The following is a 14574-nucleotide window of genomic DNA, read 5'->3' on the forward strand; positions in this document are numbered from 1 at the left end:
TACATGATCAAATGCTATTGTCCCTCCTTTCATTGGTTGTTTACATAAATGAGTGTAAATGTGAAGAAGAATAATTCATTTAAAATTATTTCTGCCCTACTTTTCTCCTCAATGGGGACTTGTCATGAAATAGGGTTGGAACCATACAGGTTTGCCACAACTGGGATATCCCTTCCAGGGCTCTCTCCCTCCCCACACACCGCTCCTTTCCTCCTGCCCCCTTCAGGCCAAGACCAAAACAAGCAAAATCAGTGTTGCTCAGACTATACATATACTCAAAAAATAACAACACTAGGCTATTATAGTATTACGTTATATGCTATATTCACAACAATTTCTATCAAGCATGACTATAAAGCATAGAATATAAAGTATACATAACCGACAACATACACAATTGCACAGAACCAACCGACAACATACACAATTGCACAAAACCCAACCCCCCCAGCGGAGGTAACAGCAAACCCGAGAGTTCAACAGGTAAGTCAATGGCCATTCATTCATGGGCAATTTTGATGCTCACTCACTCTTTTTTAAAATGTGACTTTAAAAATGCCTATTCACGGACCCGACGCAAAAGGAGAAATTCCACCCCCACCACTCGCCTGCTCCTTTGTTCCTGATTGCAGAGTCATTAGCATGCGTATAGCTAATGCGCTGCTGTTGTTTTGCATGGTTCTTTGAGGAGGATTCTTCGAGGCAAATGCCAAAGATCGCGTTAAGTGAGCTCTTTAGTAATGCGACGCAGGTCTGCGCCCCTGAATGACGGTTTAGCATGGTAAAATTTAAAAAAATATGTGGGCAATTCAGCCTGGAACGTGCTGCTAATTACCATGAATAAATGGCCAATGAGTCCGTATCCTTCAATAACCATGCAATTTTCTTCCTTCTTTGGGACAGAATGCCAAGAAGGTCAAATAAGTATAATAATCCAACAATCTCCAAAAACCCTTCAGACCTAGAGAAGGGAAGGGCTTTGCCAACTGCTACCACTCTGGTTCTAAGGTTTAGAGCCCTCCCTGCCCCCAGGTAATCCCCTCTTTAGTCAGGGCATGCCCTGAGGTATGGCTGAATTTGGGGTGTGAAGAACCCAGACAGAGTGGACTAGGGTCGCCAGGCAGGGCAACTGACACGCAGATGTCCCCTTGCCGGCGATATAATGAAGTTGCTGCCGATGCTCTGGTGTCACTCCCTGTGCGCGCAGAAGTGGCGTCAGCATGTCGCCGAGGGATGCTGGGGTCGCTGCGGCATTTGGACAGAAACTCTGTGGTTTAACCAGAGAGTTTTGCCCAAGTGCCGGAATATCCCTTGTGTCCCCTGGCGATGCATTGACATCACTACCGGGTATACAGGGAGTGGCGTCAGTGTGTCACGGTGGCTGCCAACGTTCCTCCCATTTCCCACCGTTCACCCTCTGCTGGCCATCTGAGCAGAAGCAGCGATTGGACTCTATGGCATTGAAGTCCCTCCCCTCTCCAAACCTCGCCCTCCTCAGGCTCCACCCTCAAAATCTCCAGGTATTTCTCAACCCGGAGCTGGCAACGCTACTACTCCAGCAGTTATAACTAGAGGCGCTGATTCTGGTAGTTACCGGAGTTAGTACCAGAAAGATGGCCTAACACCACAGTGAATATGGTTAGGCATACAGTGCTGTTGTGGGGGAGCGTGGTTTGTCCATAGAAATAATCTGACGCTAATAGCTGTTGCCATACCTGGTCCCACACACCCTTCCTATATGCCTTAACTATGTGTGTGTGTGTAAAGTGCCTTCAAGTCGCAGCCGACTTATGGTGACCCCTTTTTGGGGTTTTCATGGCAAGAGACTAGCAGAGGTGGTTTGCCAGTGCCTTCCTCTGCACAGCAACCCTGGTATTCCTTGGTGGTCTCCCATCCAAATACTAACCAGGGCCAACCCTGCTTAGCTTCTGAGATCTGACGAGATCAGGCTAGCCTGGGCCATCCAGGTCAGATGCCTTAACTATACTGGTAGGTAAAAAGGTAAAGGTCCCCTGTGCAAGCACCGGGTCATTCCTGACCCATGGGGTGACATCACATCCCGACGTTTACTAGGCAGACTTTGTTTTTTACGGGGTGGTTTGCCAGTGCTTTCCCCAGTCGTCTTTCCTTTACTCCCAGCAAGCTGGGTACTCATTTTACCGACCTTGGAAGGATGGAAGGCTGAGTCAACCTTGAGACGGCTACCTGAAACCGACTTCCGTCGGGATTGAACTCCGGTCGTGAGCAGAGCTTGGACTGCAGTATGGCAGCTTACCACTCTGCGCCACGGGGCTCTTAACTATACTGGTAGTTTTCAAGAAATGTCTATGTGTATGAGGCTCAGCCCGTCACATTAAGAGAATCTGTACAAATTATAGAGAAGCATCAGGCATGTAATTCTCCTGTAATTCTGACTCTTTGGGGGCTCGTAATGTGGCGGGACTTCAGGAACTAGTTCCAGGAAGCCTCAGTGCTCTAGTTCTGATGAAGAGTCAGTGGGCATCGGATACTGTCAAGGGAGGAGAAACTCCGAGGGGAAAAGACGCACCTGGCTTATTGGCTGAGAGCGATCCAGGCCATCTTCTCATTTGGCTAAGGAAAACACCTGGGGAGATGAGGGGAGGGGAGGCTGGAGCAGCAACGTTTCTGTGGAAGCAGTTATTTGTTTGGGGGTTTCTTTTCTTTTTTTTACAACATTTGCCACTGATCCTGCTTTAAAAATAAAAGCTCATTTCAGTTTTGAGGCAGGCGCGGGCCAATTGAACAGATGCGTGATGGAGTCATCACCTGCCGGTCTCCCTCTTCCGTTTTCTCTCTCTCATAGGAGAGTTGGTCTTACATGGCTGCTATTTTGGGAGAGGGGTTAGTCCAGCTGACCAAGAAGGACCAGTTGTCTGAGGGTGTCTTCACTCTCTCCCTCTTCTTATTTAATTTGTAAATTTATCTAATACAGTCCAAGACCAATAAAAATAGAATCAATATAATAATTCAGACGAATAACCTCCAGTATATCAAATAACTCAGGTTAAATTTAAGAACATTTTTAAAATTATAGCTAAAAAGCCTATATATGTCTTACCTAAGTTTTCATAGTCTTACAGGCTATCCATCCAAATTTGGCAACTTTTAAAGTGATCTCTTGATTCTTATCTGGTAGCATAACTGAGAGGAGTCCTTCTATTTTTACTGGGGTGGCAGGAAATTGTAGGGGTAATCAGAGTTTCCCTAATATGACTATAGATATTACAATAAAAAAAAGATATGCTCTAGGGTCTCGATATTCCCATCTCCACATAAGCATACACATTCTTTAGATGGTAAACCTCTATATCTACCCTCAAGAATCGCTGAGGGCAGCATATCATACCTTAATAAGGTGAAAATCCTTCTATGATCAGGGTTCTCTAAATGCTTAACATAAGGCATCAAAGCTACCTTATTTAACATGCCTGGATCGTAAAGAAAGGTCTTAACTCTATTCAAATCATGCTGCCTTTCAATATCTATAATCCTCTGTTTAACCATAGACTTTGCCTCAGCGTAGTCCCTAGTCAGGAGACATTGTTGTGATAGACCATAATATCTCAGTTTTTCCTCCATCATCCTCCGCCATGGAGAAACAAAGGAATCCCATAGTGTGAGATGGACTATTTATTTTTGTAACTTTTTAAATTCTCCCCTTCTTTCAAGGAGCTCAGGGCACTTAGGATTGTACTGCTACACCAGTTAGTTCAATTTTATGTGCCAAGTTATAAATGATGCATTTTATGTTGTTAAAGGAGAAAAATAAGTTTAGGTTTGATAGGAAAATAAGTATTGCGTGTATTTTAATTCCCCTCTCCCCCAAAAAGACTGGGATTCCCCCCCCCCAGAAATTGTACATCTCTGACCGCCGTTGCCAACTCAACACTGTGGGCAGAAATGTGAGATGTGTTGTGTGTGTGTGTGTGTTGCGGGGAGGGGAAGGACTCCTGTTGAAAAAGAGAAAGCAACAAGCTATTTATGTGTTCTTCCCCTTTTCTCCACTTCCACTCCAGGCTCTCTCTCTGCCCATTGTGGTGATTGTTCATGGCAACCAAGACAATAATGCCAAGGCCACCATCTTGTGGGACAATGCCTTTGCTGCGAAAGTAAGTGAATGACTGTGGCTGAAATTCTGCCTCTAAGGGGATGAAAGATATGGGGTGCCACTTGTTGGGGGGTGCAGGGTTAAAGTGTCCAGTCAGACCCTGTAAAAGAGCGTTCCCCATCAAATGATCATTGCTAAACGCAGGAACCTTCTAGGCCACCGTGCACGTTGTGTGTGGTGGGATGGGATTTTTTTTAATTTAAAAAATTCCTCAGATATCCTTCTCTTGTTATGCCAATGGTGCTGGGACTGCTGAAGCGCTGCTGTTTTTCACAGTGTCAGGGTTAGATGAGAAGCCCTGGTTCACCTAGGAGGAGCCATCAGAATGCTCTTCACCACACCCATTTCTGGAGAGCCAGCCCGGTTTGGGAGGAAGAAGAAGAGGAGGAGGAGGAGGAGGAATTATTTTTATTTTTATTTTTATTATTATATAATGAGGGAATACAGAAGGAAAAGGGGGAAATTGAAAATATCTAACATACCATTAAAAAAGCAATAATTCTAATGCAGATCAAGCACACAACATTACTTTGCGTTTCAATATTTGGGCAGGTTATGCAAATAATGATCACCATTTATGTCTAGTTAAAATATCAACATACTGTTATCCATAAGCCTCCACATAATTATAAAATAATTTCCATTTCTCATAATGCTGCTCAAAAGTGGTATCATAACTTGTGTTTATCATATTTGTCAGTTTTGCCATGATGGCGGATTCCATTAATTTGTCCTTTCATTCTTCTATATCTGGGAGAAGCGGTTGCTTCCATTTCCTTGCTAAAACCACCCTAGCTGTGGTTGTGGCATATTTAAATAAATCTTTGGAGGAGTTGTTTTTTATATGCTGACTTTCTCTACCTTTTAAAGAGTCTCAAAGTGGCTTACAATCTCCTTCCCTTCCTCTCCCCACAACAGGCACCTTGTGAGGTAGATGGGGTTGAGAGGGTTCAGAGAGAACTGTGACCAGCCCAAGGTCATCCAGCTGGCTTCATGTGTAGGAGTGGGGAAACCAACCCGATTCACCAGATTGGAGTCCGCTACTCATGTGGAGTAGTGGGGAATCAAACCCTTCTTCTTCTTCGCTGCCATTGTATTAGGTGTCCATTGTGGAAAGGGGGGAGGGAAAAGGAGCAGAGACTGGGGGAGGCTGTGGGTACGCCCTCTTACCATCTGCTGTTTACCGTGTGTGTGATGCAAGGTTTGGTCCCTCTGGCCCGTTACAGGATCGGATCCCCTTTGTGGTCAGGGAGCGCGTCCCCTGGGGGGACATGTGTGAGACCCTCAACCAGAAGTTCATGGCTGAAGTGCAGACCACGAAAGGCCTCCTCAAGCAGCACTACTTCTTCTTGGCCCAGAAGATCTTCAATGACAACAACGCCAGCTATGAGGACTTCCAGAACCGCTGTGTTTCTTGGTCTCAGTTCAACAAGGTGATTGCAGTGGGTTTTAGTGGGGGGGTGGGATGCCCGTGAGCTCAGAGTATATTGTTCTTTTATCCTCACACTCTTTCCTTGGCATTTGCAGGAAATCCTCCCTAGCAGGGGATTTACCTTCTGGCAGTGGTTTGAAGGCGTCCTTGACCTCACCAAGAAGTATCTGAAGGACTACTGGTCTGATGGGTAAGGGAGACATTTTCTCAAGCTCATAGACTGACAGCCCATTCCTGAAGGGGTGGTAGATTCATGGCAGCCCGGAGTAGTGCAGCCATGCCGCCTCCTCAGAGCCATTGTGGTGTAGTGGTTAACAGCGGTGGTTTGGTGTGGTGGACTCTGATCTCCAGATCAGTGTTTGATTCCCCACTCCTCCACTTGAACAGCAGAGGCTAATCTGGTGAACTGGGTTTGTTTCCCCACTCCTACACACGAAGCCTGCTGGGTGACCTTGGGCTAGTCGCAGTTCTCTTAGAGCTCTCTCAGCCTCACCTACCTCACAAGGTGTCTGTTGTGGGGAAAGGAAGGCGATTGTAAGCTGGTGTGATGCTCATTGGTAGTAGAGCATCTGCTTGGTATGCAGACGGTCTCAGGTTCAATCCCCAGCATCTCCAGTTGAAGGGACTAGGCAAGTAGGTGATGTGAAAGACCTCCACCTGAGTGCTTTGGGGAGGGGCTGCCGGTCTGACTAGACAATACTGACTTTGATGGACCGAGGGTCTGATTCAGTATAAGACAGCTTCATGTGTTCATGTGTTCCTTAAGTGGTAGAGAAAGTCGGCATATGAAAACCAACTCTTCTTCTTCAATTTATTTCAGCACCTCATCGCCAAGGTTTATTAAGTTATTTTCATTTGGGTTGGCAACATAAGGATCTATGATTAGGGGAAGTGGGTGTGCAGCAAGGAACACAGAGAAACTTTTGTGATTATGTTTTGGCGTTAATTTAAAATATTTGTCTCCTGCGTTTTTGGCTTATATAAGCCTCCAGCGCTTCTAACATTGGATTTTACAACAATCCAATAATTCAAAGCCAAAAAAAGTCCTGCGAAAAGTTATCCATCCTATAAAAGGCAGTGAACCAAAGAGAAAGTTGCAAGTATAACTGCAGAGGAAACGCATGACTCTCTTTTATGCGAAGTCAGACCCTTGGTCTGCCAATGTCACTGTTGTCTCCTCTGAGTGGCAGTGGCTCTCCAGGGTCTCAGGCAGAGGTCTTTCATATCACCTTTCAAATGGTGATACCAGGGACTGAACCTTGGGCATACAAAGCACATGCTCTACCTCCTTATTTCTTGTCTATTTATCGCATGGTCCAAATCCTTTCTCCTGCTTACAGGAAAATGCAAACATATATAAATTTTGGGTTGTCCGCCATTTGGACCTCTTGTGTACAGGCTAAGCACTTCTATATAGCTGACATCCTCCTCTGAAGAATGCATTATTTCATTTTCTTGGTACATAACCTTATCTGCTGTTTGGTTAGTTAGGGATTAATGATTAATTCAGCAGCTATAAACAGAATCATATGCTTGCAGAAGAGTTGGTTTTTATATGCCTACTTTTTCTACCACTTAAGGGAGACTCAAACCAGCTTACAATCACCTTTCCTTCCCCTCCCCACAACAGACACCCTGTGAGGTAGGTGGGGCTGGGAGAGAGTGACTAGCCCAAGGCTACCCAGCTGGTTTCATGTGGAGGAGTGGGGAAACAAATCCAGTTCACCAGATTAGCCTCCGCCGCTCATGCGGCGGAGTGGGGGAATCAAACCCGGTTCTCCAGATCAGAGTCCATCAAACCACAGCTCTTAACCAGTACACCACGCTGGTGGTGTGGATAGATGGATGGACGGACGGACGGACAGACAGACAGATGGACAGACAGACAGACCTTTTAACAAGAGAGGATTCTGAGTACACAAAAACTAGGTTTTAAAATAAACAAATGCTAAATACTGGAACTGAAAGGCACTGTAACGCATGCCGAATATTGCACTTTCCATCCTCTCAATGCACTTTGCAGCTGAATTTTACTGTGTGAAATGGCAAAATCCACTTGCGAACAATCACTAAAGTGCATTGAAAGTGGATTGAGAGTGCATTATTCGGAATGTGTGAAAGTGCCCAAAGAGTACTTCCGATATTCTTAGACTGTGTATGGTAGTAAGTGGCTTGGATCCTTCAGTAAATTTCCACTGATAGGAGGGGAAGAGGCTGCTTATTTCCTGCCCTATTTTTCAGCTCAAAATAGCTGAAAATAACAACTTCCTTGTTCTCTTGCAGAGAAAGAGGGGTAGGAACCCTCATATTTTTTCCTCTGCACGTGAAAAAATAACAACTCGGGAGGACAATTTTGAGCGGAAAAGGAACCAGAGCGGAGCTGAGCAATCTCATCTTTTGTGCCGTTCCTCTGCTGAGAATTGCAGCCCCGACTGTGGAGGAAGTAGAGAAAAGAACTTAACAGAACATGGAGAGGCATTCAGCTGTCAGGCTTTTTTAGACTTAATTATCAGGTTGGAGGGGTCCAATTTGGAGTTGGACCACAAGGGGAGGGAGGTTTAAGCTTTTTCTGCCACACCATTTTCCTGTTCTGAAATGGCCCTGGGGAGTTATTATTGGCCCCCGCTGCGGAAACTTATGCATAGCTCTATTTGTATGCTTAAGTTATCCCAAATAGTGGCTTCCAGGGGCCATTTCTGATCAGGAGATCATGGTTCCAGTCTGAATTAGGCCTCTGAACAACTGATAAAAGAGCTTGAAAAAAAGGCTGGGAGCTGTGGAGATGTATACATCTGGTTTCACTCTGAGACTCACTGTCACGGCTGAGCCTGCCTTGGTGCAGTAACGTAACCAAGTTTACCTGGGTTTGGTTCTAGTAACTCCCTGGCCATTTATGCATGGTCAATTTTGATGCTTGCTCAAAGCTTTTTTTAAAAATACGACCTTTGAAATGCCTATTCATGGTCCCGACGCAAAAGGAGAAATTCCACCCACCCCCCAATCGCCTGCTCCTTCGTTCCTTCCATTAGCAACCGCCGTTTGCATAGCTAACACACGGCTGTGATTTTGCATGCTTCCTTGGGGGGATTCTTCGAGGTGGGGGCAGAGCAAACACAAAAGGACTCGTTAAAGGGGCTCTTAAGAAATGCGAAGCAGGTATGCGCCGGCTTAGTAGTCACTTCCTAAATGACGATTCAGTGTGAAAAACTCAAAAAAATATGCGGGGTACTTCAGCCTAGAATGTGCTGCTAATTACCGAGCATAAATGGCCCCTGAGTAACACACACCATAAAGAAAAGAAGGCTTTATTGAAGAAATGTAAGAAAGGATATTAAATCAAGGCATAGAGTTCAGTGGCAGTAAAAATGCATAAAAATAACGAAGCTTACTAGTTATCCTACCTGCTTGAATCCTAACACAGAGCAGTTGGTTCTTAAGGCAAAAAGTTTCTGGAGCATAATACAAATATCTTCTTGGCAGCAAGGAGGGGGAGGAAGGAAAGAGTAAAGGGGGGAAATAGCCTTTTCTCTAGCTACACTTATAGAAAATTGCTGACCATAACCACCTGACCTCATCCAATCATTAGGCAGTATGCATGGAACTTTCCGGGGTGAGGGTGAATTCCCCTTCCCATACTAGATTCACAGCTGAATCCATGTGAGCTAATTAGCAGGCCTGAGAAGATGTCGTTGACCAGTAGCTGCCAATGTGGGGATGGCTAACATCTGCAGAGAGTCAGGAAACAGTGAACTAAGCTGGGAAATTCCTTTTAAGACGGCTTCTCGCTTGTCACGCCCGTTCTGTGGTTGCCAGTCACAAGAATATCCCTTTTTTAATATGCTCACGGTATAGGAAGCCATTTCCCCATAAAAAAATCTGATGGGATTGTTGGGTGTGAGCTGTTCATGGGGGAGTTCTTTGTTTCTGCATTCTTCTAGCATCTCTCAGCTTTTCTGGCTATCTTTGAGCTCTTGGGAGCCGAGCGCTGGCTCTCCCCCCTCAGTCTGGTTGCAACTGTCAGAGCTCCTCGCAAGCTGTAAATCTTGGTTCTGTGGCCGGCAGCTCCTTTGAGTTCCTTGCTGGGCTTTAACTTTTTGAGACCCTATCATCGACCTGGGCTGTTTTGTAAAGCAGGTCTGCCCCAATTGCAAAATCATAGCCACGCTTCTTGAACACATAACACATGAACATATGAAGCTGCCTTATACTGAGTCAGACCCTTGGTCCATCAAAGTCAGTATTGTCTACTCAGACCAGCAGCGGCTCTCCAGGGTCTCAGGCTGAGGTCTTTCACATCACCTACTTGCCTAGTCCCTTTAACTGGAGATGCCGGGGATTGAACCTGGGACCTTCTGTGGGCCAAGCATATGCTCTACCGCTGAGCCACTGCGTGCCAAGCAGATGCTCTACCACTGAGCCACGGCCCCTCTTCCATGGCTCTCCAGGGTCTCAGGCAGAGGTCTTTCACATCACCTCCTTGGCCTAGTCCCTTTAACTGGAGATGCCGGGGATTGAACCTGGGACCTTCTGTGGGCCAAGCAGATGCTCTACCGCTGAGCCACTGCGTGCCAAGCAGATGCTCTACCACTGAGCCACGGCTCCTCTTCCATGGCTCTCCAGGGTCTCAGGCTGAGGTCTTTCACATCACCTCCTTGGCCTAGTCCCTTTAACTGGAGATGCCGGGGATTGAACCTGGGACCTTCTGCATGCCAAGTAGATGCTCTACCACTGAACCATGGCCCCTCCCCTTGTGCTCTAACACCATGACTTCCCCTTGCCTCTCTCTAAACTTCACATGGTACTTTAGTAAAAGGAACTTGTTTACTTTCACTCTCGTAAGGCTCTATTTGTGGCAAGCCTTCTGCATGCCGTTCCAGACCTTCCAACGTGTCTCTTTTAACGGAACTAAGGTCCACGCTGGAATCTTTCATGCCCATAAGAGTCACCTTATGATTTATGGTGACTGGCGCAGTTCTTGTCGACCCACCGATGTCGTCGTGACAAAATGAGCCAATCGATGTCAGTCACTTCCAGCTAATCTTCTGACAGACGCTGAGCTGGATGCTTGAACTTTTTGTAATTGCTGACCTTGACTACCTGACCTCCTCAACCAAACATTGGGCAGTATCCATGGAACTTCCCAGGTTGAGGGTGAGTTCCCCTTCCCATACCAGATTCACAGCTGGGCCCCCAACTTCCTGAGAAGAGGTCCTTGACCGGTAGCCACCAGTGTGGGGGTGGCTAACCCATGCAGAGATACATACCAGATTCACAGCTGGGCCCCCAACTTCCTGAGAAGAGGTCCTTGACAGGTAGCCGCCAGTGTGGGGGTGGCTAACACATGCAGAGATTCAGGGAACAGTGAACTAAGCTGGGAAATTCCTTCTCGCTTGACACTCACTGATGCCAAAGGGTCGGAAAGTTCAACTTCTTCCATAAACAGCATAACCTTGGCGATGCAGCTTCTCCCTTCTCCTCTTTTCTTTTCCCCTTATCCTATTAATTTTTGTACCCTTCACCTGTTAACTCTCTCTCCTTTTGCTTCTCTCTGTTCCACACAGGCTCATCGTGGGCTTTATCAGCAAGCAATATGTTTCCAGTTGCCTGAGCAGTGCTCCAACGGGGACTTTCCTGCTCCGTTTCAGTGACTCCTTGATCGGTGGCATCAGCATTGCTTACGTCATCCGCTTGCCCAACGGTAGGTTTTTGTTTAGGGGGGCTCTGTCAAAGGTTGGCCAATGGAGGCATAGTCCACATAGGGCAGTGCTGCTGAATCTGTTTTTAAACGATTTAATATGTTTATTGAAAACCTTTTATAAGAAGAAGAGTTGGTTTTTTTTATATGCCGCTTTTCTCTACCTTTCAAGGAGAATCAAACCGGTTTACAATCTCCTTCCCTTCCTCTGCGCTCCAAGACAGACACCCTGTGAGGTGGGGCTGAGAGAGCTCTAAGAGAGCTGTGACTAGCCCAAGGTCACCCAGCTGGTTTCATGTGGTGGAGCAGGGAATCGAACCGGGTTCACCAGATTGGAGTCCACCACTCTTAACTACTACACCACGCAGCCTGCCTTTCTCCCTGATTAGTGGGATCCAAGGAAGGTAGCGGCAAAAAAATCAATACAAGAATCTAAAAACAACGGAATAGAAGAAGAGTTGGTTTTTATATGCCGACTTTCTCTACCACTTAAGGAAGAACCAAACCAGCTTGCAATCACCTCCCCTTCCCCTCCCCACAACAGACACTTTGTGAGGTAGGTGGGGCTGAGAGAGTTCGGAGAGAACTGTGACTAGCCGAAGGTCACTCAGCTGGCTTTGTGTGGAGGAGTGGGGAATCGAACCCGGTTCTCCAGATCAGTGTCCACCGCTCCAAACCACTCCTCTTAACGACTATACCACGCTGGTATAAATACAACCACCCAGGGGAAAATAACTTTAAAAAGAGAAAGTAGGTCCCCTATGGGGACACAGAATATTGATGTGGAAACAGGGCCCTATATGCAAAATATGTATATATTTATTTCAGGATAAAATCTAATACCACATTTAACACATATAGGGCCCAGCAAAAGTCCTTCTGCAGAGCCCTATATGTGTTATACGTGATATTAGATTTTATCCTGAAATAAATATATACATATTTTGTACTTACATAATTTTTAGATTGTATAACCTTTGGCCTTGGAATTTTTTTTTAACCTTTTGGGTACTTAATTAACCTATGGTGGGCTACTGTTTATGGTTTCTCAAAGTGTATGTTGGGTACCTAAACGTTGGGTGGGAAAAGACTCAATTATGTACAGAAATATATTTATTGAGTCTTTTTCCACCCAACCTTTAGGTACCCAGCTTTGGTTTTAGGTTGGGTCTTTCCCTCCCTCTTTTGTTTTTTCTCAAAGTGTATGTCATCCCCCTACCAGATTGCTAATGCAGAGGAATGGCGTCTCAAATCCATCTTTCTGCAGGGCCAGCAACCTCCAGCTGAATATGGTTGCACAGGGAAGGGAGATGAAGCTGCCTTATACTGAATCAGACTCTTGATCCATCAATATTTTCTACTCAGACTGGCAGTGGCTCTCCAGGGTCTCAGGCTGAGGTCTTTCACATCACCTACTTGCCTAGTCCCTGGAGATGCTGGGGATTGAACCTGGGACCTTCTGCATGCCAAGCAGATGCTCTACCACTGAGCCACAGCCCCTCCCCTGTAGCAGGGCTCTTAGCGTCATCTTCCTTCCTAGGCTAAGATGCAGAACAGGTGGTGAAATTGTTCCACATCCTGGGGATAGTCACCGATTAGTCACGTCCGGGTATTGTGGCGGAAAAGCAGGCCCCTCATTAAGGTGGTACTCACTACCCAGCAGGGTTGTGGTCGGTGACTGAGCAAATGTCCCGAGGGAATGTGGGATCTGCTCCCAGTGAAGGCCCGGAGCAGAACTGGCTGTCTGGGAATGGCTTTGTTTTCCAGCGGGAGGCTGGAGCCCTCTTCCTAGCCAGTGGATCCTCTCGTGAGTTACTGAGTCTGCAAAATGAAGCCACATAAACAAACACAGGAGGCGCAGGAGTCCAGTAGCACCTTAAAGACTAGCAAAGTTTGTGGCAGGGTATGAGCTTTCGTGAGCCACAACTCACTTCTTCAGATGAGGAAGTGAGCCACAACTCACAAAAGCTCATACCCTGCCAGAATTTTTGTTAGTCTTTAAGGTGCTACTGGACTCTTGCTCTTTTCTACTACTAGTGACAGACTGACATGGCTACCCATCATGATCTATGAACATGGAAGGTGTCTGTCCATGTGAGCCACTCTTAGCCAGCTGCTATTCAGCCAGCGATCTGTCTCCACAACATCTAACAGAGGCATTTTTTTCCTGCTGCTTGAAACAGCCACCACCGTTTAAGGGTTGTTGCTTGCTTTTAAAGTTGGTCTTTCCTATAACAGGGCAATGCTCAGGATAGAGGGCCTGTACTTTCCAATGTAACATCACATGTTGCTTCCTTCTTTTGCTCATTTCAGGTTCCTCTCAAGTAGAGAACATCCAGCCATTCACAGCAACGAACCTGTCCGTCCGTTCCCTTGCTGACTGCGTTCGGGATCTGCAGGAGCTTCAGATTCTGCATCCTAACATACCTAACATACCTAACATACCTAAAGTAGATGCATTCCGGAAGTACTTTAACGGTGAGCTGAAGGAGAAGACAGAGCTTTATTCCCCCTATATCTGCTATGGCTGCCTGTCCCCAGGAATGCAGAATTCATTCGCTGGTCTTTGACGGGCAGGAACAGACTTTGATGCCCTTTGACATCCCAAGAAAGGAAAGGAGAAAGAGTGAGGGGTTGTGGGTTGGAGAAGGGAGGTGAAGGGTGCCATATAGGAGCATAAGAAGAGCCCTCTGGACCAGACCGGTAGCCATCTAGTCCAGAATCCTGTTTGACGCAGTGACCAACACTGAAGGGCCAATGAATGACATGTCTCCCCTTATCTCTCTGCAATGGAAGCGGCTAAAAACTTACTTTAAAAAAAAAAGCTGGGGCTGTAGAGAATCTGTTACTCATATTGTTATAATATTATAACGACATAATAATATTCAATTGTCAATTAACAAACAAACAACAAAAGCCCCTGTAACATTTTGCTCTTTTCTGAGACGCATTATATGTAACACCTGTAAAGGCCCCTGTCCTGAGGTGTTCTCAGGTAAAGGTTCTGAGGTGATGTGGGTTAAGCTGCCCCCTTGGTGTTTCCTACTTATTTTCACTGCCACCAAAGTCGCTTGCCTTTCGGCCCATTCCTCAAATGCGCGGGCAGCCTGACCCAAAGGCCTTAGGAGGCCGCCGCAGGCCTCCGCCAGCACAAGGGCCCACACCGCCGGCGCCCGGAAGGCACACGCTGGCGTTAGCGGCCCCAGTGCAGGCGTGCAGGCCCGGATGCCGGTCCCTGGCCACCGCCGCCGCAGCCCTGGGCCTGGCTGCCGCCGCAGCTTCCCACCAGCATCCGGCCGCCGGCACAGGCCATGGCAG

At 46.6% G+C, this 14574-nt stretch overlaps 1 protein-coding gene across 1 annotated transcript in view; it reads left to right on the forward strand.

Moving 5' to 3' along the window:
* Positions 1-13826, forward strand: part of STAT6 (signal transducer and activator of transcription 6) — a 39305-nt gene extending 25479 nt beyond the window's left edge. Inside the window, exons 11-15 of the mRNA XM_056849453.1 lie at positions 4038-4130; positions 5356-5562; positions 5657-5751; positions 11123-11259; positions 13570-13826. Of these exons, the coding sequence (XP_056705431.1) occupies positions 4038-4130; positions 5356-5562; positions 5657-5751; positions 11123-11259; positions 13570-13826 (789 nt within the window). The remainder of the gene's footprint in view (positions 1-4037; positions 4131-5355; positions 5563-5656; positions 5752-11122; positions 11260-13569) is intronic.
* Positions 13827-14574: the final 748 nt, after the last annotated feature.

This window comes from Euleptes europaea, chromosome 1, assembly GCF_029931775.1.
Source record: "Euleptes europaea isolate rEulEur1 chromosome 1, rEulEur1.hap1, whole genome shotgun sequence".
Lineage (NCBI taxonomy): Eukaryota > Metazoa > Chordata > Lepidosauria > Squamata > Sphaerodactylidae > Euleptes > Euleptes europaea.